Source organism: Pongo abelii, chromosome 1 (genome assembly GCF_028885655.2).
Source record: "Pongo abelii isolate AG06213 chromosome 1, NHGRI_mPonAbe1-v2.0_pri, whole genome shotgun sequence".
NCBI classification, from domain to species: Eukaryota; Metazoa; Chordata; class Mammalia; order Primates; family Hominidae; genus Pongo; species Pongo abelii.
In genome coordinates, this window is record NC_071985.2 from 210,356,139 (window position 1) to 210,381,913 (window position 25,775).

The window sequence follows — 25,775 nt, forward strand, 5'->3', positions numbered from 1 at the left end:
GGAGAAGGAGCCGCAGGGCGCTAGGAGGGGCGGAGGCAGGTGCGGGATCGTGAGGGCGCGAGCCGGGAAGGGCCCCGGGGCGGCGGGGCGGGCGGCCCCCGAGCTCGGCGGGGGTCGCGGCGGAGACAAGGCGGCCGCGGCGGGGAGACGCCGCGCGAGGAAGTGGATTGGGCGGGTACGCCGGGTGTGCGCACCTGCCCGCCGGGCAGCGGGTAAGCGCTCGGGGCCGCGTCTGCAGCCTGGCCCCAGCGGCCGTCCGCGGGGAACTGAGGCCGGGAGCGGCGCCCCTCCTGGGGCCTCGGGGGCCCGGGGCTTCCCGCCTCTCTGCCCTCGGATGGGAGCGCGCCAGGGAGAGGGCCCCGGAGGACCTGCCCGGCCGGAGGGAGGCCACTGGGGGTCGCCGTCCAGAGCCCCGGGAGAAAAGGGAGGACCGAGGCAGCGCCCGGGGAGGCTGAGGGATCCCACGCGCGCGTTGAGGGTGCCCAGCGCCCAGGCGAGAACTGGAGGGGCAGGAGGCACCCCCGGGCCGGGGACTGCGACGCCCCCCGAGGGGCCCCGGGCGCAAGGGAAGCCGGGCGCTGCCCCCTGCTGGCCAGGTTCGGGCGCGGCGCCGCGGAGGGGCCTCCCCTCTCTGGAGGGAGTTGAAGGGGGTCCGGTGTGGAGCCCCGGCTGGCCCCGGGCTGGGGCTGACCGGCTCTGTGACCTCGGGCAGGTCACTGCATCTCTCCGAGCCTCAGTTTGCACGTCTATCAAATAGAGGGGGATTCTCTCACCTTGCAGGGTCCGTGGAAATAAGTGAGATCCCCGCTAGATGCTTTTTTAAGAAACTGTAAAGTTCTGTATAAATCCTAGCTAATCACATAATGCCGGAACTGGAAGGGCACTGAGAAATCTGCTTTATTACAAATGGGGAGAGTGGGGAATCCGTCTTGCCCAAGGTCACACTACCAGTAGAAGAATCTAAGACTAAAGTCCCCAGGTCTGGGAAAGTTCGGGATTAAGAGCAGGGCTCTCAGTCAGGGTGGTTGCATTAGCAAACTGGCCTTGGCCACCTACTAGCTGTGTGATCTCAGGAAAGCCCTTACCTTCTCTGAGGTGTGGTTTCCTCCCATATGAAGTGGGGACAACAATTGTCACCCCACAGGCTTACTGTACAAATCTAATGGGATTGTCACTCAGCACAGCCCCTGGCTCCAAACAAGAGCTCAGCCACTAGTGGCCATCATTTCTCTGAGTAGCAGCAGCAGCAACCCCTCCACTCTTCCTTGCAACCAGCTTCCAGTGTTTTCCAGTTGAGCCCGTGGTGTGGGTCTGCGCTGTCCTCTGGATCACACAGCCACTGGCTGGGGTCTCAGCCCTCTCACAAGGACATTTGGGGGCACTTTATAGCAGCAAGCGAGGCCACTGGGGTGGCCGGCCTTTTTCAGTCTTTAGTCCTGCTCCACTGGTGGGGAGAAGTAGGCAGCCTTTGTCATTGAGACATCCAGGAAGCTGGGACCTAGAGGGTGGCTAGGAGGGAGGGACCAGGCCAGCTGGATTTGACTGGCAGGGGCTAGGGCCTCTACCCCTACAACAACCTCTACAAGTGCTTCAGGGCCCTGCTGTCAGACCAAGGCTTTGATCTCATGAACAAGTAAGTCCCAGTGCAGCCCATGGGTGGGGGATGGAGATCATGTCTCTGCAGCCACAGAAGCCCTGAGCCCTAGTGCTGGCTTCCCAGTCCCAGGCCTGCCTGCTGGCTCACTGCCTTCCAGAACCTAGTACAGGGCCAGAAAAACAGAGATGCTTCCTTAGAGTTTGTGAGTTACCTGATGGATCAATAATGAGGGCGGGTCCACTGGGTCATCCCTTCTCTCCTAGGCCACGGATGGATGACTATTCTTTTTGGTGAGAGTGACGTGAATGTGAGCAGAAATACAGATTCTCAGAGTATGGAGTTCCCAGACCTGAGAGGTCTCTTTCATTGCACAGATGGTTCCCGTCTAAGGCCCACAGAGGGGCAGGGGTCAGCCATGTCTTCCAGGAAGCTGAATTCAGCAGACACCATTCAGTCTTTTTGCTTATTTGTTTTTGTTTTTGAGACAGGGTGGTGCTCTGTCACCCAGGCTGGAGTGTAGTGGTGTGATAATGGCTCACTGCAGCCTCGACCTCCTGAGTTCAAGTGATCCTCCTGCCTCAGCCTCCCCAGTAGCTGGGACTACAGGCATGCGACTCCATGCCTGGCTAAGTTTTGCATTTTTTGTAGAGACAGGGTGTCGCCATGTTGCCCAGGCTGGCCTGGAACTCTTGGGCTCAAAGAATCCACCCTCCTTGGCCTCCCAAAATGCTGGGACTACAGGTATGAGCCACGTAGCCTGGCCTGCTCAGTCTTTCACTGCTCTCAGCAGCAGTTGACACTGCTGACCGTTTCTTCTCCCCAAAACACTCTCTTCTCTGGGCCCCTGTGACTTGACACTGTTACGTTGTTCCCTCATCTTCTCTGTTGTTTTTGCGGCTTCATTCTCCTTTCTACAGCCCTTAGATGCTCTGCTCCTCTCCCAGTAGACACTCTCCCTGGGTGGTCTCACCTACCCCATTGGCTTTAGTTGCCACCTCTAAGCACATGACTCATACATGTGTATGCCTCCAGCCCAGATCGCTCCTCAGGCTGTCGACCCACCTATTTATTTTCAGCCAGGCACTGTTCTAGGCCCTGGGGATAGGGATGAGCTAGACAGGAGGTGTATGTTAGCAGGGCATGGGGCAGGTGGAGGGTGTGTGGGGAAAGATATGCAATAAACAAACAGGCAGAAAATATCAGATCGGGTTAAGTGCTAAAATTAGCATAAACCAGGGTGATGTGGTGGAGGAGGGGAGCTGCTTTATGTTGGCTGGTCAAGGTGTTGCCAAAGGGGTGATATTTAAGAGGGACAGCTGGTGGGAGATGAGGTCAGAGAGATGGCAGGGGTGGCAGCAGATCACGTAGGGCCTCGTAAGCCATGGGAGTTTTGAATTTTATTCAGAGTGAAGTCGGAGCTGTTGGAGAAATGTATTTATTTATTTATGAATGAATGAATGAATGACAGAGTCATTCAAATGGCTTTGTCACCCAGGCTGGAGTGCAGCGGTGCACTCTGGGCTCACTGCAACTTCCACCTTTTGGGCTCAAGCCATCCTTCCACCTCAGCCTCCAGAGTAGCTGGGACTACAGGCATGCACCATCATGCCCGGCTAATTTTTGTATTTTTTGTAGAGATGGGGTTTCGCCATGTTGCCCTGGCTGGTCTTGAACTCCTGAGCTCAAGTGATCCTCCTACCTCAGCCTCCCGAAGTGTTGGAATTACAGGTGTGAGCCATTGCACCCAGCTGAAAACTTTAAATGGAGAGGAGGAAATACTGGTCTTTCTCCAGGGCCTACTTGAGCCTTACAACAGAAGTTATTTCCTATTATTTTCCAGTCTACTGTGCTCTGAACACTGGAGTGGGAAGGAAATAGGTAAATCTTCAAGGAGCTTCCAGCAGTAGGCAAGGAGTCGGGAGAGGGCTTAAAGGAGAGAGATTTTGCACTCAGTTGTCCAGGGAAGACTTCCTGGAGGAGGTAGCTTTTGAAAAGGACCTCAGAAAGCAGAGAGAGGGGCTGGGTAGAGTGGCTCACACCTGATCCCACCACTTTGGGAAGCCCAGGTGGGCAACTGCTTGAGCCCAGGAGTTTGAGATTAGCCTGTGCAACATGATGAGACCCCATCTCTAAAAAACAAACAAACAAAAATTTAGAAAGCAGACAGGAGTACAACAGATATGTATGAAAGGGAATGGGAAAGATTGCTCTTCTAGGCAGACGGAACAGCCTGAACTAAGACACGAATGCCCCAAACATGTTAAGTGAAGACAAGGGAGAGAATACAGAACGTGCAGGGGAGTGAAAGTTCTGGCCTGTTAAGAGAAAGGCCCTAGACCTTGCCATTGATATGTGAGCCTCTGCTTCCTTATTGCTTTGGTTTTGTTTTGTTTTGTTTTTAGACGGAGTCTCGCTCTGTCACCCAGGCTGGAGTGCAATGCTGCGATCTCAGCTCACTGCAACCTCTGCCTCCCAGGCTCAAGCGATTCTCCTGCCTCAGCCTCCCAAGTAGCTGGGACTATAGGTGCATGCCACCACTCACAGCTAATTTTTGTGTTTTTAGTAGAGATGGGGTTTCACCATGTTGGCCAGGATGGTCTTGATCTGACCTCGTGATCTGCCAGCCTCAGCCTCCTAACCCTTATTGTTTTTATGAAATAACTGGTTAAGTGCTGGGGAAGAGAGTAAGGAAGAATTCAAAGCTTGGGCTAAGAGTGGAAGAACAGGATAAGGTCTGCTACAAAAGAGGCGCTGGCCAGGTATGGTGGTTCACTCCTGTAATCCCAGCACTTTGGGAAGCTGAGGCGGGTGGATTACTTGAGGTCAGGAGTTCGAGACCAGCCTGGCCAACATGGTGAAACCCTGTCTCTACAAAAATACAGAAATTAGCTGGATGTGGTGGCATGCACCTGTAATCCCAGCTGCTTGGGAGGCTGAGGCAGGAGAATCGCTTGAACCCGGGAGGCAGAGGTTGCAGTGAGTGGAGATTGAGCCTCTGTGCTCCAGCCTGGACAACAGAGACTCCTGTCTTAAGAAAAAAAAAAAAGAGGCACTCAGGAGGGCTTGCTGTGAGTGAGGTGGCTTGAGTTTGGAGCCCCTGTGGGACATCAAGGAGGGATGACCAAAGGATATTTGGGGCCAGAGGTACAGAGAGAGGGGTCAAAGAAAGGTAAAACTGTCAGTATTCTTTTTTTATTCATTCTTTGAGTAAATCTCAGCATCTGTAAGTATTAAGCCTAAAATATATAGCTATGAACAAAGCCGTATTGCTGCCTTGGGAATGCACCATCTGTGGGGAGACAGACCACAGGCACTGGAGTGCAGGATAATGAGATGTGTATTTCAAATCCTAAACACGAGGCACTGTGTTGGCACAGAGAGAGGCTGGCTCCACTTGGGCAGAAGGAGGAAGACAAGTTTCAGTAAAGAGGGGAGAGTTAAACTTGGTCTTGAGAGTGAAGTTGGAGCTGGATGGTAGGTGAGAGGGACGGGCACCCCACACATAGGGCACTGGGCTTCACAGCATGAGTTGCCCCTTCCTTCCAGAGCTCAACAGCAAGGAGACACGGGTGGGGTGGGCAAGAGATTCCAGTCCAGGGGAGTCCAGTTTGATGTATACATTAGAAGACCAGTGGCGTGGAGAGAAGGGAAGTGATCAGGTCCCTCCCTAGTTACCAGGAAACTTCCAGAGAGGGTGGGGGAGATGAGCAGATAGAGGGAATAGCCTGCGCAGAGACTCAGGGAAGTGACAACTGCAGTGTTTTTGCAGCCAAAGGTCTCAGCCAAAAGGTGGGCTGGAGGTGGGGTCTTTTGTTCAGTCCAGGTGAACATGAAGATGAGAGGAAATGACCGGGCTGTGTGATCTCTGGATAGGTAAACAATAGGAAATGTAGAAAAGGATTTGGGGCTGGGCATGATGGTTCACAACTGTAATCTGGTACTTTGGGAGGCTGAGGCAGGAAGATCACTTGAACCTAGGAGTTCAAGATCAGCCTGGGCAACATAGGGAGACCCCATCTCTATAAAAAAATTTTTAAAAATTTGCCAGGCATGATGGTGCACCTGCAGTTCTAGCAACTTGGGAGGCTGAGGTGGGAGGAAGGCTTGAGCTCAGGAGGTTGAGGCTGCAGTGAGCCATGACTGTGCTGCTGTACTCCAGCCTAGGCAACAGAGAGAGCGAGCCTGCCTAAAAATAAATAAATAAAAATACATACATACATACATAAGAAGGATTTGGAGTGTATTGCCGGGAAGAGTTCTCCAAGGTTCAATCCTGTGGAATAGGTATCATTGGACCCAGCTTCTCTTCACTTGCTAATTCCTTATTTTTAACTCAGGACATGGTATGAAATTTCAATTTCACTTGTTAATTTTATTTGTCCTCCCATGCTCAGCTTCAAAGCCACTTTGACAGTGAAACCTCAGGGTTGCAGCAGGCTACCTGTCCCCCTGCTTTCCTTCCCATAGCTCCCTGCATGCCCCACCCTTATCCTCATCATATCTGTGGTCCTCATTGCAGGATCGTTTCCCCGGGGCCATGGTAAGTCCTCCTAAGAGGAGAGTCCACATCTGCATTGCTCATGCCAACATGTGGTAGGCTTTAAGTATATTGTAGTTGAATAGATGAGGAAACAGAGAGGTTGGGTAACTTGCCCAAGGTCACAAAGCTAGAAAAATGGCTGAGCTGACACGTGAGTTCAGTCTACCTGACTCCATAGTTGTATCTAGCTCCAAAGCTTGTGTTCTGAATCACAGCTGTATTGTGGCTCCCAGAGGAGAAAGTAAATGATGAATAGCAAGTTTTTATCCTGTAAACACTAACAAATTTGGTGTTTGGTTTCAAGAAAATGAATTCCTGTTGTTAGTACCTTGTTTATCCAGGCTAGAGAAGATAGCTTCTCCTCTGTTCTGGAAATATTCACTCCATCAGCTCAAAGTGTTCTCTGCGGACCCAGGTGTGCAGCATCTGGGGGAGAAGAGAAGAGAGAGGTTGGGCTCCAGTATAGGGGGGATACAGTTCTAAAGGCTTCTTGCAAAGTAAAGTCAGCCCTGCCAGTCGGCTCCCAGGAATACTCACCTGGTGTGGAAACTCAGATGAGAGCTGGGGGGAGACTTGAAAATGCCAGAAGCATATAGTGTGAAATGGGCCTGAGAGCCTCTGGATACTTCTGTCTTTCATCTCAAATTCCTGTTGCAAGCAGGAGCCAGTAGAAGGAGCGCTGGTGGGAGTCTGAAGAGTTGGTCTCAGCCTGTAACGCACTGTGTTACCTTGAGCAAGTGTCTTGCCCTCTCTGAGCCCAATTCCTGTCAGCATCGTGAGGGAGTCGGACTAGATGATTCCTAAGAGTCCTTCCCATCTGACACCCTGATACCCTTCTGAAATCCCAGGGCTGATACTACTGCTACCCCTCACACAACCACCGTGTGGCAGGCATCACCCGAGAGCTTGTCAGAACTGCAGACCTGGCTGGGCGTGGTGGCTCACGCCTATAATCCCAGCATTTTGGGAGGTCGAGGCGAGTGAATCACTTGAGGCCAAGAGTTTGAGACCAGCCTGGCCAACACGGTGAAACCCTGTCTCTACTAAAACAAAAATTAGCCGGGCATGGTGGCACATATCTGTAGTCCCAGCTACTAAAGAAACAGAGGCAGGAGGACCACTTGAACTTGGGAGATTTCAGTGAGCTGAGATCACATCATTGCATTCCAGCCTGGGTGACAGAGTGAGACCCTGTCCCAAAACAAACAAGCAAACAAAACCCTGCAGACCCACAGAATCAGAATCCTCATTTTTAATAAGATCCCTAGGTAATGCATGTATACATTCAAGTGTCACAAGCGCCACAGTCACCACTTCCTTCCCCTTCCTTTGGGTTGTGCCAAGCTGCTGTCACCAGGCCTGTCAGAGAGAGGGCCTGCTCAGGTGATAGTGATGGAGCCTGGCACATCACAGGTACCCAGTACAGATTTCTTGAATGTGTGGGGTAGGTATTTGTGGAAAGAAGGAAATGGAATTGACTTTACCTGGCACCTTTTATGGATGGTGGAGCATGGAGTCGGGGGAAGCCCAGATTCCAATCCTAGATCCACAGTGCCCTATCTCCGGGGTCTTAGGCAAGCCATTTCTCTGAGCCTCACTTTCCTCCCCTGGGAAGTGGGAATAATTAATAATAATAATATGATTGACTACAGAGGGTTGCAGTCAGACTTAAATGAGTTAATACATGAGAAGCTTAGAATAGTGCCTGGCACATAGTAAACTCTCAATAAATGTTGGCCACTACTTTACTACTGGGGCCATTACGACCTCTCCTCATCCCCATGCCTGCATAGCGCCCCCCCACCCCCTCCCTACTGTCCCAACTCCCTCCCTGGAAATGCAGTTCCCTGAGGACAGACTCCTGACGTGAGCCCTAGGGAGCAATATCACCCCTACTGAGAGCCACTGCTAGAGCAGGACTGACGAATAGAAATATAACGCGAGTGACAAATGCGATTTTTCTATTTAGGAAATTTCAAAGTAGCCACATTTTTAAAAAGTGAAACTAGGCTGGGTGCGGTAGCTCACGCCTGTAATCCCAGGCACTTTGGGAGGCCGAGGCGGGCGGATCACCTGAGGTCAAGAGTTGGAGACCAGCCTAGCCAACATGGTGAAACCCTGTCTCTACTAAAAATACAAAAATTAGCCGGGCATGCTGGTGGTGTGCACCTGTAATTTCAACTACCCAGGAGGCTGAGGCAGGAGAATTGCTTGAACCAGGGAGGAAGAGGTTGCAGTCAGCTGAGATTGTGCCACTGCACTCCAGCCTGGGTGACAGAGCAAGACTGTCTCAAAAAAAAAAAAAAAAAAAGTGAAAATTTTATATATTTTATTAACCTACTACATCCTAAATATTACCATTTCAACATGTAACTGATAGATTTATTAGTGAGATATTTTACATTCTTTTTTTGAACCAGGTACATCTCAGGGGCTACATTTCAAGTGCCCAATGGCCACACATGGCCAATAGTGGCTATTTTATTTCTGAACTTTGGCTCTCACTCCAGCTGTGCCATATATTACCTGTGTGGCCGGGAGCCAGTCATTTTACCTCTCTGGACCTCAGTTTCTTCATCTGTAAAACGGGTGCACTAATTCATTTCCCCCACCCCCGATTAGTAATAATAGGAGCAGTTGGTGATTTTTCTTTTCTTTTCTTTTTTTTTTTTTTTTTTGAGACACCATGCCTGGCTAATTTTTTTTTCTTTTTCTTTCTTTCTTTTTTTTTTTTTTTTTTTTTTGAGACGGAGTTTCGCTCTTGTTGCCCAGGCTAGAGTGCAATGGCACGACCTCGGCTCACTGCAACCTCCGCCTCCTGGGTTCAAGCGATTTTCCTGCCCCAGCCTCCCAAGTAGCTGGGATTACAGGCATGTGCCTCCATGCCCAGCTACTTTTGTATTTTAATTAGAGACAGGGTTTCACCATGTTGGTCAGGCTGGTCTCAAACTCCTGATCTCAGGTGTTCCACCCGCCTCAACCTCCCAAAGTGCTGGGATTACAGGCATGAGTCACCATGCCCGGCTAATTTTTGTATTTTTTGTAGAGATGGGTTTTTGCCATGTTGCCCAGGCTGGTCTTGAACTCCTGGGCTCAAGCAATCTGCCCACCTCCACCTCTGAAAGTGCTGGGATTATAGGCATGAGCCACCGTGCCTGGCCAGATGGTAAGAATTTAAAACCTCTTTACCCACTTTCCCACAGCATGGGCGAATACTGTGAGTTGTTAACTTCAAAGGCTCTTGCTGACCAGGCACAGTGGCTCATGCCTATAATCCCTAGCACTTTGGGAAGCCAAGGCGGGCGGATCACCTGAGGTCAACAGTTCGAGACCAGCCTGACCAACATGGTGAAACCCTGTCTCTACTAAAAACATACAAAATTTAGCAAGGCGTGGTGGTGCATGGTGTAATCCCAGCTACTCAGGAGGCTAAGGCAGGAGAATTGCTTGACCCTGGTGGGCGGAGGTTGCAGTGAGCTGAGATCGCACCACTATACTCCAGCCTTGGTGACAGAGCAAGACTCCGCCTCACAAAAAAAAAAAAAAAAAAGGGCTCTTGCCTTTTAACAGTGTGTTTGGTTGTTTGAGGTGGTCTCTTGCCTGTTGAAGGCTTGTAGAGATCCAGTGCAAGGCTGAAAGCAGGAAGGCATTGGGGGCCTCTTATTTCCCTAAGCATTGCAAAGGCCTTGAAAACAGGTTTCACCTGTCTTTGACTTTTTTGAGGTAGCCAAATTGTCAGTGATGAAGATAACTAGGTATCATCCAGGCCAGTGGTTTTTCATCTTGGTTTCACCTTAGAAGCACTTGAGAAGTTGTCAAAAATCAGTGCCTGGGCTCTGCCCCCTGGAGGGTGAGGCCTGTTGTTGTTGTTTTTAACAGATTTTTTTTTTTTTTCTTGAGACAGAGTCTCACTCTGTTACCCAGGCTGGAGTGCAGTAGCACGATCTCAGCCCACTGCAACCTCTGCCTCCTGGGTTCAAGCAATTCTCCTGCCTCAGCCTCCTGACTAGCAGGGACTACAGGCACGTACCACCACACACCGCACCCAGATAATTTTTGTATTTTTTTTTTAGTAGAGATGGGGTTTCTCTACGTTGGCCAGCTGGTCTCGAACTCCTGACCTCAAGTGATCTGCCTGCCTTGGCCTCCCAATGTCCTGAGATTATAGGTGTGAGCCACTGTGCCCGGCCTGACTTGTATTTTTAAAGCTCTTCAAGGTAGGTGATTCTGATGCTCACCAAGAGAATCTCTGATCCGGTCCAACTACCTCATTTTCAAGTTGGAGAAACTGAGGTTTAGAGGAGGAACTGACTAATCTTAGGTCACACAGAAAGTTAGCAGCAAAGCCAAGCTAAAGCCCGGGGCCTCTGCCTCTCAGGCATGTGCTCTGTTCTCAGGGCCCATTCCCCACCAGTTCCTGGAGCCTTTCACAGACAGGTATTGATCCCTTGCTCTGGGCCAGGCGTCAGGGCTATAGGGGTGAATGAGACATGGTCCCTACACTCAAGGAGCTCCTGTTACTGTGTCAGAGTCAGTCTAATATGGTGAGAGCTAGGGTGGCGGGCTCTCAGGAAAGGGGTACCTGAGCCAAGCCGGGTTTGGGGGGAGGTTAGGGAAGGCTTCCTGGGGAGACACCAGAGCCTAGCTCTGAAGGGGGACTTGGAATTAGGCAGCCAGGGGACTGAAGAAAGGACATTTTCCAGTCAGAGGACATAGCAGGGACAAAGGATCAGCAGGAAACAGCACTGGAGCCTGGGGTATGGCAGGAGGGTACTGGCAGAAGAACAGGCAGGTCTGTGCTGCTGGAGTGTGCAGGTCACAGCCAGCTATGCTGGGAGATGGGGTTGGAGATGGAAGGAAACACCAGTTCATGAAGAGTCTCTTAAACCAAGCTGTGAAGCTTGGGCTTAATCCCAGGTGCAGTGGGAGCCACTGGAGGATTTTAAGGGAGTGACCTGGTCGGACTGTTAGTTGAAAGGAAGATTCTGGGCCGGGCGCAGTGGCTCACGCCTGTAATCCCAGCACTTTGGGAGGCCGAGGTGGGCGGATCACGAGGTCAGGAGATCGAAACCACGGTGAAACCCTGTCTCTACTAAAAATACAGATAAATTAGCCAGGTGTGGAGGCGGGCACCTGTAGTCCCAGCTACTCGGGAGGCTGAGGCAGGAGAATGGCGTGAACCCGGGAGGCGGAGCTTGCAGTGAGCCGAGATCGCGCCACTGCACTCCAGCCTGGGTGACGGAGCGAGACTCCATCTCAAAAAAAAAAAAAAAAGAAAGGAAGATTCTGGGTGGGATATGGTTAGAGAATGGAGAGGAGCCAGGGGCGGAGGCTGGGAGACCATTGAAGCCAGGAAGGATGGTTTCACTCTCCTGAAACAGAACAGTGGCAGTGGGAGTGGAGGGGGAAAGAAGAGTCAAGGCACAGTTAGATGTGGGCAGTAGAATGGACAGAATCCAGTCATTCAACGAATGAAGAGGCCAGATGTGGTGGCTCATGCCTGTAATCCCAGCACTTTGGGAGGCTGAGGAGGGTGGGTCACCTGAGGTCAGGAGTTCGAGACCAGCCTGACCAACTGATGAAACCCCATCTCTACTAAAAATACAAAATTAGCTGGACCTGGTGGCGCATGCCTGTAATCCCAGCTACTCGGGAGGCTGAGGCAGGAGAATCACTTGAACCCGGGAGGCAGAAGTTGCAATGAGCTAAGATATCGCCATTGCACTCCAGCCTGGGCAACAAGAGTGAAACTCTGTCTCAAAAACAAAACAAAAACACACACTTAATGAATGAAGGGACTTTATCAATTGGCAATTGCTGTGTAACAAGCTACCCTCCAACTCGGTGAATTAAAACAACAGCATTTATTACTACAAATCATGTATTTGGAGGTTGGCTGATTTAATCTGAATTTGGCTGGGTATTTCTTTTTTTTCCCGTAGGTTATTGGGGTACAGGTGGTATTTGGTTACATGAATAAGTTCTTTAGAGGTGATTCATCAGATTTTGGTGCACCCATCACCTAAGCAGCATACACTGCACCCTATTTGTAGTCTTTTATCTCTTACCCCCTCCCACCCTTCCCCCCAAGTCCCCAAAGTCCATTGTATCATTCTTATGCCTTTGCATCCTCATAGTTTAGTTCCCACATATCAGTGAGAACATACAATGTTTGGTTTTCCATTCCTGAGTTACTTCACTTAGAATAATAGTCTCCAGTTTCATCCAGGTAGTTGCAAATGCCATTAATTCAATCCTTTTTATGACTGGGTAGTATTCCATCGAATAAATCACAGTTTCTTTATCCACTTGTTGATTGATGGGCATTTGGGTTGTTTCTATGATTTTGCAATTGCGAATTGTGCTGCTATAAACATGCATGTGCAAGTATCTTTTTTGTATAATGACTTCTTTTCTTCTGGATAGATACCCTTGGCTGGGTGTTTCTGCTGATCTTAGCTGGGCTCGCACATGTGTCTACTGGTTGTGTGAGAGGCTCTGTTCTAGGCCGGGTTTGGCTGGAACAGCTCTGCTCCATGTCCTTGTCTCTCTCTGCAGGGACCAGTGCACTAGCCCAGGGATGTTCTTCTCATGGCAATGACAGAGTGCAAGCAGAAACATGCACAGCCTCTAGAGGACTACATTTGGCACTGGCTTACTGTCACTTCTGCCTCATTCTGTTGGCCATAGCGAGTCCATGCTGAACCCAGAATCAAGGGACAAAAAAAATACTCCTTTTGATGGGGGTAGGGAGAGGTGGCACAGGGCAGTAGAAGCATTGAGCTGAGCTGAGAGGGACACCAAACTGCCATGTGATCTTGGGCAAGTCACCTACCTCTCTGTTACTCATGTGACAGTCATGTGACATTGGTGCTGTTATTGTTCGCATTTTCCACATGAAAAAAATGAGTGTGGCCAGGCACGGTGGCTCATGCCTGTAATCCCAGCACTTTGGGAGGCCGAGGCGGGCGGATCACGAGGTCAGGAGATCGAGACCATCCTGGCTAACACGGTGAAACCCTGTCTCTACTAAAAATACAAAAATTAGCCGGGCGTGGTGGCCCGCGCCTGTAGTCCCAGCTACTCGGGAGGCTGAGGCAGGAGAATGGCGTGAACCTGGGAGGCGGAGCTTGCAGTGAGCCGAGATTGCGCCACTGCACTCCAGCCTGGGTGACAGAGCGAGACTCCGTCTCAAAAAAAAAAAAAAAAAAGAGACTGGATAATTTATAAAGAAAGAGGCTGAATCGACTCACAGTTCCACATGGCTGCGGAGGCCTCACAATCATGGTAAAAGGAAAATCATGTCTTACATGGCAGCAGGCAAGCGCTAATTTTTTTTTAACATTTTTTTCTAGAGATGGTCTCCCTGTATTGCCCAGGCTGGTCTCAAACTCCTAACCTCAAGCAGTCCTTCTGCCTCGGCCTCCCAAAGTGCTGGGATTATAGGTATGAGCCACTGTGCCTGGCCCCGTTCTACTGTAGTTGTTTGTTTAGGTAGTTTGCAATTTGGTGTTGTTATGAATAGTGGTGCTATGAACAATTCTTGCATGTATCTTTTGGTGGACGTACATACATGTTTTTCTTGGGTGTACAGCTAGGAATGGAAGTACTGGGCTGGAAGTTTGGTGACTTTTTATTTTCTATGTTTCACAGAGGTTTTTGTTTGTTTGTTTGTTTGTTTTAAGACAGGGGCTCACTCTGTCACCCAGGCTAGAGTGCAGTGGCAACATCATAGCTCACTGTAACCTCAAACTCTTGGGCTCAAGCAGTTCTCCCACCTCAGCCTCCCAAGTAGCTAAGACTACAGATGCATGCCACCATGCCTGGCTAATTGTTAAATATTTTGGAGAGATGCGGTCTCGCTATGTTGCTCATGCTGGTCTCAAACTCCTGGCCTCAAGTGATCTCACTTCATCCTCCCAAAGCACTGGGATTACAGGCGTGAGCCACCATGCCCTGCCCATTTTCCAGATTTTATGATTAGAGAATCTGAGGTGCAAGACTGATTTGCTTACACCTCAAGATAGTGATTAGATTTTAAAACTGGCACTCAGATATAGGTAGAAAGAGAGGGCATGAGATGGGGGAGATGCATACACGTACTCACACACCCATACTCATGTTAAAACTTTCCAGATTTAGCTGGGCGCGGTGGCTGATGCCTGTAATCCCAGCACTTTGGGAAGCCGAGGTGGGTGGATCACCTGAGGTCAGTAGTTCGAGACCAGCCTGGCCAACATTGTGAAACCCCATCCCTACTAAAAATAAAAAAATTAGCCAGGCATGGTGGCCGGCTACTCCAGAGGCTGAGACAGGAGAATCACCTGAACCCGGGAGGCAGAGGTAGCATTGAGCCGAGATTGCCCCACTGCACACCAGCCTTGGCGACAGAGTGAGACTCTGTCTCAAAAAAAGAAAAAGAAACTTTCCAGATTCTTCCCCACACGTATTCTATCCAACCCTCATTATATCTCTGGGAGGTAGACTGGATACCCTGATTTTTGCAGAGGAGAAAACTGAGGCTGTAGGAGGTCCCATGCAGGAGAAAGAATGAGATGAAATAACAGCTGTGGGTGCATTTTGTAAAATATAAAGCCCTGTCCAGATTTGTGCAGAGTGATTTCTCCATCCAGAGCTCACTCATCTGTATACACAGCTTCTACAGAAAGAACAGCCACAAATTACTCTGTGGGGGATGTATTCTACTGCAACAAATCTTTTTATCACAGAGCCTTATTTTTTTCTTCCAAAAAGATGAGACTGGCTTCTAAGGACACATTAAACCCATACCTCCTTTTTGTTCCTGGCAAGGTTTTATGACTCACTTAGTTAAAGGGCCCTCAGAAAGTGGAGGCAACAGATCTTCCTGAAGGCTGAATGAGTCCTGGATGGGAAGCTTTTGTAAGAGGCCAGCTTTTGCTTTTGTAAGAGGCCGGCTTTTGCTGGCTGGGTGTGGTGGCTCATGCATGTAATCCCAGCACTTTGGGAGGCCGAGGCGGGTAGATCCCCCAGCACTTTGGGAGGCTCAGATGGGCAGATCCCTTGAGGCCAGGAGTATGAAACCAGCCTGGCCAACATGGTGAAACCCCCTACCAAAAATACAAAAATTAGTCAGTCGTGGTGGCGCATGCCTGTAATCTCAGCTACACAGGAGGCTGAGGCAGGAGAATAGGTTGAACCTGGGAGGCAGAGGTTGCAGTGAGCTGAGATTGGGTCACTACACTCCAGCCTGGGCAACAGAGTGAGACTCTGTCTCAAAAACAAACAAACAAACAAACGAAAAATAAAACAAAAATTAAAAAAACACCTGCTGTGTGCCAGCCACTGTGCTAGGCATGTTCTCCCTACTTCATTAAAGCCGCATCACAATTCTGGGTGAAAGATGTCATTATCCCAATTTACAGATGAGGAAGAACGGCCTAGGAGGTGAAAGGACTTGGACCCCACAGTAGGGATTGGTTGGTGGGAAGGAATCAAAAGTCCCCTGTCTTGGCTGGGCACAGTGGCTCAGCCTCTAATCCCAGCACTTTGGGAAGCTGAAGCAGGAGGATCGCTTGAGCCCAGGAGTTCCATACCAGCCTGGGCAACACAGGAAGACCCCATCTCTACAAAAAAATATTGAAAATTTCCTGGGCATGGTGGCTTGTGCTTGTAGTCCCAGCTATTTGGAGGGCTGAGGTGGGAGGATCACTTGAACCTGGGAGATCGAGGCTGCAGTGAGAACCATGATCATGCCACTGCACTCCAACCTAGACAACAGAGGAAGTCCCTGCCTCTTACAATGAAAAAGAAGAAGAAAGTTCCCTGTCTTACTACCATCTCTCAAAGGCTGCTGTGTCCATGTGAACTGGCTCAGCTGGGAAAACATGAGTTGGTACAAATGAGGTTTCCTGGATAGAAGGTCGCTCATGGACATACAGGGATGGGAAGGAGTATTCCCTGGCCTGGAAGCCTCCTTCCTTCTCCTCTCCCAGGACAGGTGGTTCCTCTCCCTCATATTCTTTCTCTGCTCCATTCTCCTGCCCCTCTCTACAGACCTGTTTTTTGTTTACCTTTGGCTTTTCTATTCCCCCAAAACCTTCCCTGGTTTTGGTAAAGGCTGCGGCCTGACTTCAGCCTCAGGACCCTTGGCCTGCAGATTTATCTTCCCCCATCTTCTATCCAGCCCAGCTCCCCATGGTCTCCATTCTAAATTCCCAAGAGAGAATCTGATTGCCTCATTTTGGGTCACATGTCCACCCTGGTCCAATCAGCTGTGATCAAAAGTGGTCTCTGGAACAGGCTGGGATTGGGACATAAGTCTGTCTGTCTGCTTTTCTCTTTCCACCCCTCTTCAGAGATGCCAGAGCTGGGAGAGGCATGGTGTGGCTGGAGTCCATGTGATCTGGACTTCGGGGGAGATGCTTGTGGCCTGGAGGTGGAGGCGGGGGCCGAGAAAGGTCCTTGCTTCTGCTGCTGCTGTCATGGCCCCTGGAAAAATGGGTGGGCAGGGAGGAAGCTCCTTGGTATGTCTGGATTTCTGACAATGGCAGACATCTCTCACCAAAACGGGCAGTGATACTTTGTTTCTGGTGAGGGAAGTGATCTTGTTGCCTGGAGACCTGAATTTGGTTGGATGCACCATAGAGAACCAGGGAAGTCACATTTGTGGTCACCATTTTACTACAAGGCCAGGCATGGTGGTTCAGGCCTATAATCCCAACAGTTTGAGAGGCCAAGGTGAAAGGATCACTTGAGGCCAGGAATTTGAGACCAGCCTGGGCGACACAGGGAGACCCTATCCATAAATAAAGAAATAAATAAACAAACAAAAAGAAACCATTGACTATGTTGAGCATTTGGTTTCCATGATATTGACAGTTCTCCCCAAACTCCTGTGAGATTTGGATTATCATCTCCATCACTGAGGCTGTGCAGGCTCAGAGAGGTGAAGTGATTTGCCCAGTGGCCACAGCAAGAAAGCGAAGCAATAGGAATTGGGACCTGAGAATGCCTGCTCTTAGCCACTGTACTCCTTCTTTGTTAGCATCATGACATTTGTTCAGGACTCCACTGTTTACAACGCAACACATACATGATCTTGCTGGCGCTACTCAATACTCCTTTGGGACAGCAGAGCCAGGCTTTTGTTCCCATTTCACCAAGGAAGTAACTAAGGGTCAAAGAGGCTGTGCTTTGCCTATGGTTACCCAGCTGGTCAATGGCAGAGCTGGGACCAGAATGTAGATCTTCTGCACTAAAAATTATCAATAGGTATTAATGTATCAATATATTATTGCTGGTAATAGGGTTCTTTTTCATAATATACAAAATAGATTGAGAAAAATTACATATACTACCGAGCGCAGTGGCTCATGCCTGTAATCCCAGCACTTTGGGAGGCTGAGGTGGGCAGATCACCTGAGGTCAGGAACTCAACACCAGCCTGGCCAACATGGTGAAACCCCATCTTTACTAAAAATACAAAGATTAGCCAGGCATGGTGGTACGCGCCTGTAGTCCCAGTTACTCAGGAGGCTGAGGTGGGAGGATCACTTGAACCTGGAAGGCGGAGGTTGCAGTGAGCGAAGATTTGCATCACTGCATTCCAGGCTGGGTGACAGAGGAAGACTCCTTCCCTGCCAAGAAAAAGAAAGAAAGAAAGAAAAATCACAAATACATCATTCCCTACAAAGCAGTACACACACACACACACACACACATCCACACATGAATAACAATTAATATTAATGTACTCACCACCTACTTAAAAAATACAACATCAGGCTGGGCATGGTGGCTGATGCCTATAATCCCAACTTTGGGAGGCCAAGTTGGGAGGATCACTTGAGCCCAGAAGTTCAAGGTTGCAGTGAGCTATAACTGTGCCACTATATCTGGGTGACAGAGCAAGACCCTCTCTCTAAAAAAAAAAAAAAAAAAAAAGACCAGGCATGGCGGCTCACACCTGTAATCCCAGCACTTTAGGAGGCCAAGGTGGGAGAACTGCTCGAGTCCAGGAGTTTGAAGACAAGCCTGGACAACATAGGGAGACCCCATCTCTACAAAAAAATTTAAAAATCACTTGGGAGTGGTAATGTGTATCTGTGGTCCCAGCTACTCAGGAGGCTGAGGTGGGAGGATCACTTGAGCCCAGGAGGTCAAGACTGCAGTGAGCAGTGATCATGCCCCTACACTCCAACCTAGGTGACAGAGTGAGACCCTTTCTCAAAAAGGCCTGGCGTGGTGGCTCACGCCTATAATCCCAGGACTTTGAGAGGCCAAGGCAGGCTGGCCAAAGTGGTGAAACCCCGTCTCTACTGAAAAAAACATACAATAATTAGCCGGGCATGGTGGTACACACCTGTAATCCCAGCTACTTGGGAGGCTGAGGCAGGAGAATCGCTTAAACCCGGGAGGTGGAGGTTGCAGTGAGTCGAGATTGTGAAAAGAACATAATTGAAACTTTTAAAACCCTTTATGATTATATTCCTTCTTCCTTTTCCCTCCAGGAATAACCACTATCCTGAATTTTATATTTATAATTTCTTTGCTTTTCCTTATGGTTTTGCCACATATATTTATCTCCCTAACAGTTTGTTTCTTCTTGCATGTTTTTGACTTTGGCACTCTGCCTTGTTTGTGACAATCACCATTTTGGTATGTATAGCTGTGGTTTACTCTGTTTTGCTTCTCTGTAGCCCTCCATCATAGGAATACGCCATATGCTACCATTCTGCTCTTGATGGACGTTTGGTTGTTTTTAGTTGTTTGCTATTTCATGCTACTAGGACCATTCTTGTTTCTGTCTTCTAGTGAACACAGAAGAGTTTCTCTGCCATGCATACCCAGCAGTGGAATTGCTGAATCATGAGGTAGTCACATCTTTAATTTTATGAAATAATACCAAATTGTTTGCTTATGAAGTTTCTCTAATTTTTACTCTACTAGTGGTAGAAAATTGCTCCACACTTTTTTTTTTTTTTTTTTTTTAAGAGACAGGGTCTCACTGTGTTGCCCAGGCTGGTCTTGAACTCCTGGGCTCAAGCAATCCTCCTGCCTCAGTCTCCCAAGCTCCACACTCTTATTAACTGACATGACATGATCAGATTTAAAATGTACTTTTCTACTAGGTGAAAATGGTATCTTGTTGTCATTTTAATTTTTCTTTCTTTTTTCTTTTGTTTAAAATAGATAGTCTTGCTATGTTGCCCAAGCTGGTCTTGAACTCCTGGGCCCAAGCGATCCTCCCACCTGGGCCTCCCAAAGTGTTGGGATTACTGGCATAAGCCACCACACCTGGCCTTCATTGTCATTTTAATTTTTTTTTTTTTTTTTTAGGTGGAGTGTTGCTCTGCTGCCCAGGCTGGAGTGCAATGGCGCAATCTTGGCTCACTGCAACCTCTGCCTCACAGATTCGAGTGATTTTCCCGCCTCAGCCTTCTGAGTAGCTGGGTACCCACCACCATGCCCAGCTAATTTTTGTATTTTAGTAGAGATGGGGTTTCACCATGTTGGCCAGGCTGGTCTCGACCTCCTGACCTCAGGTGATCCACACACCTCAGCCTCCCAAAGTGCTGGGATTACAGGTGTGAGCCACCACGCCTGGCCTGTATTTTTTATTTTATTATTTGAAGTGTGACGGGAAAGAGATAGTTGCTTATAGAGCTACAGTCCATGTCTCCAAAGGTAGCTAGATTATGAGAAATTCTCCTACCTTCGTTCACAATGGGGAGGGATAGCAGGCAGGAGGGAAGACAACCTCTGAATTGTGTTACTTCTTGCAAAGCTACAGCCTAGCCTTCCTAACCAAGTCTGTCTGCTCCTGTCCCTGTGTCCCTGTCCTTCTTCCCAAGATGTTGCCGAGGGTTGGAGTGCTTGCACACACACCAGTCCCTTGAGCCTTTCTGAACCCATGCCTTTCACTGAAATGAGGTCACTGGAATGCTTGGAACTCAAGGAGTGACCGCATGAGTTTGTGGGGCAGGCACACCAGGCTTTCTTGGGAAATGATGCACCTCAGTCACCCAGACTGTCTACAGGGGAGAAAGTTTCAAACGAGCCAACCAGAGTTCACATTTTCCATGTGAAGCAAAATGGGAGCAAAACTTCAGCCGGAGGCTTTTGGGGTGGAGCCTGGGGCGAGTGGGGGCAGGAGGGGGTCATCACACCAGCTATACACGCATGCCTTAAGGCTTTTCATCCTCAACTGAGGCAATGTAGGCAAGCGTAGAAATTTCTTGAGAGCTCTGGACCTGGTTTTTCCACTTCCAGCCAGGTGGCCTTGGGCAGGTGACATCACCTCTCTGAGCATTGGTTGGGTCATTATAAGTTGGGAGCCATGTTGCCCACTTTACAGGTTGGGTGACTCTTAGCCCCAAAGCTAGCTCAGTGCCTGGAATATAGCAAGAGCTCTTCAAAAGATATTGTTATAATATCCTTTAAACTGTAATATATGTTTTGGAGTTGGTGGCTTAGGATTGGTTTTCTTAAATCGAGGCTTTCCCCTCTCCTCCAGGCAGATTTTTTTTTAATGAAGCACCCATAAATTTGGGGAGTGGGAGGGAAAATATTGCATTGCAGGTTTAGCTGCTGCTTCTTTTTTTGGCAGAGTTTCACTCTGGTTAACCAGGCTAGAGTATAATGGCACGATCTTGGCTCACCGCAACCTCCACCTCCTGGGTTCAAGCAATTCCCCCCTTCCTCAGCCTCCTGAGTAGCTGGGATTACAGGCATGCACCACCACGCACGGCTAATTTTGTATTTTTAGTAGAGACGGGGTTTCTCCATGTTGGTCAGGCTGGTCTCGAACTCCCGACCTCAGGTGCTCCACCCACCTCGGCCTCCCAAAGTGCTGGGATTACAGGCAAGAGCCCCCGCGCCCAGCTGGTGATTGATTTTTGAAACGTTAAGAAGCTAAGCCGCTCACACCTGTAATCCCAGCACTTTGGGAGGTCAAGGCTGGAGGATCGCTTAAGTCCAGGAGTTTGAGACCAGCCCTGGCAACATAGCAAGACCCTGCCTCTATGAAAACAAACAAACAAATAAAAAACAATTAGCTGGGCATGGTGGTGTGCACCTGTAGTTCCAGCTACTTGGGAGGCTAAGGTTGGAGGGTCACTTCATCCAGGAGGTCGAGGCTGCAGTGAGCTGTGGTCATGCCACCGCACTCTAGCCTGGGGGACAGAGCTAGATCCTATCTCAAAATAAATAAATAAACAAATGGTTTTTAAAATTACTGGTTTATTATATAGGATTCAAATGAACAACAGAAGAAAAGGTACATAGGACAAGGTCTGAAAAAGCTTCAAGGGGCCAGCCACAGTAGTTCGTGCCTGTAATCCCAGCACTTTGGGAGGCCAAGGCAGGCGGATCATGAGGTCAGGAGTTTGAGACCAGACTGGCCAACGTGGTGAAACCTCGTCTCTACTAAAAATACAAAAATTAGTTGGGCGTGATGGCATGTGCCTGTAGTCCCAGCTACTTGGGAGGCTGAGGCAGGACAATCACTTGAACCCAGGAGGCAGAGGTTGCAGTGAGCCGAGATTGCGCCACTGCACTCTAGCCTGGCAACAGAGCGAGACTCTGTCTCAAAAAAAAAAAAAAAATTATTCATGCTCACTATAGGACATTTGGAAAATTCAAATGAGTAGAAAAAAGGCCACCCCCCCCCCATACTTTGTAGAGAAATACATTGTAACAATTTGACTTCTTTCCTGATGGCCTTTATCTTTCCCTGGGTACAGTTTTATTTTGTTTCCATTGTTGCTAAATAAATAAAATGATGCTTTCTGATTCACAACTTACAGAGCTGATTTCATATACTTCTAACAAACTTGTGATGATTCCAAAAGCTACGACACTTTGTCCCCTCTGGGAATTGCATGGGTGGGGCACATCACCCTCCCCTGTATTCTGATACTTTTTAGAATGCCAGTTTCACAGCACCATAGCCAGCTTTAAGTAGTATCTTTTTAATCATATAGTTCATTTCAGGCTTCCACACTGTCCTTCTAGAACCTAACTCTATTTTTTTTCTTTTTTAAATCCCAGATCTTCTGAACGTGTCCCCGCTCCGTGAGCCCACAGTGATCTGTTTGTTTTGCCTGGTCCCAGCTTATGCATTCTTCGAGTCTTGGTAACCAGGATGTTTTGTCTGTTCAGGCTCTAAAATGATCAGTGGGATAGGAACCGAAGTTAAGTAGCTCAGGATGCGTCAAGATGAACCTGGGAAAACCGCGAGCTGGGGTGCTGACTGGACTGCTTCTCTGAATCAGCTGGAACTTCTTTTTGTGTCTAGTTTTAAAAGCTCCTCAAAAGCAACCCTAAATCCAGAATCGTTTCAATTACTATGAGGGGAATTCTGAAGTTCTCATTAAACACACGAATGTCTCAAGCTTTGAAAAGAGCCAGATGCCAAAGGCAAGAATCCCAGGGCATTGCCCACCTGGGTGTGATCCCCTGATAATTGTCTAACAAATTCAGCATGTGTCCCCTGGGCATGATCATCTGCTGGGAAAAGTTCCAGAACCCTGAGACATCTTGGGATTCCTGTGGTTTAGGAAAGACCTTTAACTACCAGCTGGTAGTTGTCTCAGCGTTCTTCAAATAGTCCGGTCTTGTTTAATATTATTATTATTATTATTATTTAATTTTATTTTATTGCAGCTGTACTTACAGAATAGTCTGGTCTTGAGACCTTTTCACTGTGGTCTGTTCTGGTGTACGGCTCCCACCAGTGCGAAGCAGAAGGATGACTTTGCTCTGTTGTCAGGACAACCTTGAAGGAAGAAGCTAAATGTGTGGAGGTCTGTGGGAAGAGAGAGCCACCTAGCATGTCCCCACTGAACCACTCAGCAGAAGGCCTTCCCCAGGAGGCCTCCAACAGATCCCTGAATGCCACAGAAACCCCAGAGGCTTGGGATCCCAGGACTCTCCAGGCGCTCAAGATCTCCCTTGCCGTGGTCCTTTCCATCATCACACTGGCCACAGTCCTCTCCAATGCCTTTGTACTCACCACCATCTTACTCACCAGGAAGCTCCACACCCCTGCCAACTACCTGATTGGCTCCCTGGCCACCACCGACCTCTTGGTTTCCATCTTGGTCATGCCCATCAGCATCGCCTATACCATCACCCACACCTGGAACTTTGGCCAAATCTTGTGTGACATCTGGCTGTCTTCTGACATCACGTGCTGCACAGCCTCCATCCTGCATCTCTGTGTCATTGCTCTGGACAGGTACTGGGCAATCACAGATGCCCTGGAATACAGTAAACGCAGGACGGCTGGCCACGCGGCCACCATGATCGCCATTGTCTGGGCCATCTCCATCTGCATCTCCATCCCCCCGCTCTTCTGGCGGCAGGCCAAGGCCCAGGAGGAGATGTCAGACTGCCTGGTGAACACCTCTCAGATCTCCTACACCATCTACTCCACCTGTGGGGCCTTCTACATTCCCTCGGTGTTGCTCATCATCCTATATGGCCGGATCTACCGGGCTGCCCGGAACCGCATCCTGAATCCACCCTCACTCTATGGGAAGCGCTTCACCACGGCCCACCTCATCACAGGCTCTGCGGGGTCCTCGCTCTGCTCGCTCAACTCCAGCCTCCATGAGGGGCACTCGCACTCGGCTGGCTCCCCTCTCTTTTTCAACCACGTGAAAATCAAGCTTGCTGACAGTGCCCTGGAACGCAAGAGGATTTCTGCTGCTCGAGAAAGGAAAGCCACTAAAACCCTGGGCATCATTCTGGGGGCCTTTATCATCTGCTGGCTGCCCTTCTTCGTGGTGTCTCTGGTCCTCCCCATCTGCCGGGACTCCTGCTGGATCCACCCAGCGCTCTTTGACTTCTTCACCTGGCTAGGCTATTTAAACTCCCTCATCAATCCAATAATCTACACTGTGTTTAATGAAGAGTTTCGGCAAGCTTTTCAGAAAATTGTCCCTTTCCGGAAGGCCTCCTAGTCTTATTCGGTGATGACTCTTGTTATCTTTTGTGTCCTGTAACCTCATCAGGATTGTCTTTTTTTTTTTTAATTTTCTGAGACTTGGATTAATTCATGATATCTTGAGTCTTGGTTCAATCAACAGAATTGTTCTTTTTCCTGTTGTTTTCTTAACTTCTGAAAGAGCTGTGGGTGGTAGGGGGCGGGGGGCAGGACTGAAGATTTCACTACTTAGCATAATATTTTCTTTCTTTTTTTTTTTGAGACGGAGTCTTGCCCTCTCGCCAGGCTGGAGTGTAGTGGCGCAATCTCAGCTCAATGCAACCTCCGCGTCCCAGGTTCAAGAGATTCTGCCTCAGCCTCCAGAGTAGCTGGGACTACAAACGTGTGTCACCAGGCCCAGCTAATTTTTGTATTTTTAATAAAGACGGGGTTTCATCATGTTGGCCAGGGTGGTCTCGATCTCTTGACCTCGTGACCCGCCCACCTCGGCATCCCAAAATGCTGGGATTACAGGCATGAGCCATTGTGCCTGGCCGACATAATGTTTTCACAGTTCCTTTTTGTTGGAAGAAGTGTATGACCTACGAGATTCCCGGTTGATACAGTTCAGGTGAGAAGCTGTTTGACTATAGAAAAGACCCCAGGCTCAAAGGGAAGGCTCTCTGGTCTACCTGAGATCTATACGGAGCTTAAAGGAGGGTGGATAAGATTAATGACCTGAACTGAAAGAGAATTTGGAGCCAGGATGGGTCTCCATTCTGTGTGGCACCTTGATTGGAAAATAATATCCATGTGTTTCTTCCACTGAGTCTTTCTTAGATTAAATCTCTCCCAGTTGTCCATGAAGAGAAAGTCAGTATTTGCAGTGCCGATGATATAGAATGACTTGGAGAGAGATTCAGAGGTTAGGGGTAGCGGGGGTAGGATGGTTGGGACCAGATTGACTACCCTGTACCCTTCCTTCTTCCCCAATATGCCTGCGCCATCTTCACATTCTGAAGTTAAAACCCATCATCACCCCTTTGAGGTAGATTGACAGGCTTTAGACGCCCACCCCCCACCCCCCGCAAGCTTTGAGTGGGACACCATTCTGAATTTTTTTTTCTGAATTTTTTTTTACATCTCTTTCTCATTAGAGATCTGAAAACTCATTAGAGATGTTGAGTCTTATCAAATAAAAAGCATGAGACATCATGGCCAGTAACGTCTTTGGGTGATTTTTCCCCCTCTCCCTGGATGTAGAAACCATTCAACTCAATTCAGTCTCTAGCATTTGTTGAGCACCTACCACATGCCAGGTCCCACGCTCCAGCCTTGGCACTTGTTATCTCCTATCAGGATGTGAGAAAGTAAGGATAGCGTGATGATTAAGAGCTCAGTGGCCACGCTCAGTGGCTCATACCTATAATCCCAGCACTTTGGGAGGCTAAGGTGGGAGGATTGCTTGAGCCCAGGAGTTCAAGACCAGCAGGGGAAACATGTCAAAACCCTGCCTCTACAAAAAAATACAAAAATTATCCAGACGTGGTGATGTGCACCTGTAGTACCAGCTGCTTGGGAGGCTGAGGTGGGAGGATTGCTTGAGCATGGGAGGTTGAGGCTGCAGTGTGCCATGATCATGTCACTGCACTCTGGCCTGGGTGACAGATCAAGATCCTATCTCAAAAAGAAAAAAAAAAAAAAAAAAAAAAAAAAAAAAAAAAAAG

At 48.9% G+C, this 25,775-nt stretch overlaps 1 protein-coding gene across 2 annotated transcripts; it reads left to right on the forward strand.

Annotated features, from left to right (window-relative positions):
- Positions 1-25,263, forward strand: HTR1D (5-hydroxytryptamine receptor 1D). Of its 2 annotated transcripts, none has more exons than XM_002811313.5 (2): positions 1-212; positions 22,170-25,263. In XM_002811313.5, the coding sequence occupies exon 2, from the start codon at positions 22,952-22,954 to the stop codon at positions 24,083-24,085; it is 1,134 nt and encodes a 377-aa protein (XP_002811359.1). In that variant the 5' UTR covers positions 1-212; positions 22,170-22,951; the 3' UTR covers positions 24,086-25,263. The 2 variants fall into 2 exon arrangements, with proteins under 2 accessions (XP_002811359.1, XP_063570472.1); XM_063714402.1 differs by lacking the exon at positions 1-212 and adding an exon at positions 18,598-18,991.
- The last annotated feature ends 512 nt before the right edge of the window (positions 25,264-25,775 follow it).

Excerpts from the sequence above, each read along its gene's own strand:
- HTR1D (XM_002811313.5), top strand. The coding sequence starts at position 22,952 with ATGTCCCCACTGAACCACTCAGCAGAAGGCCTTCCCCAGGAGGCCTCC.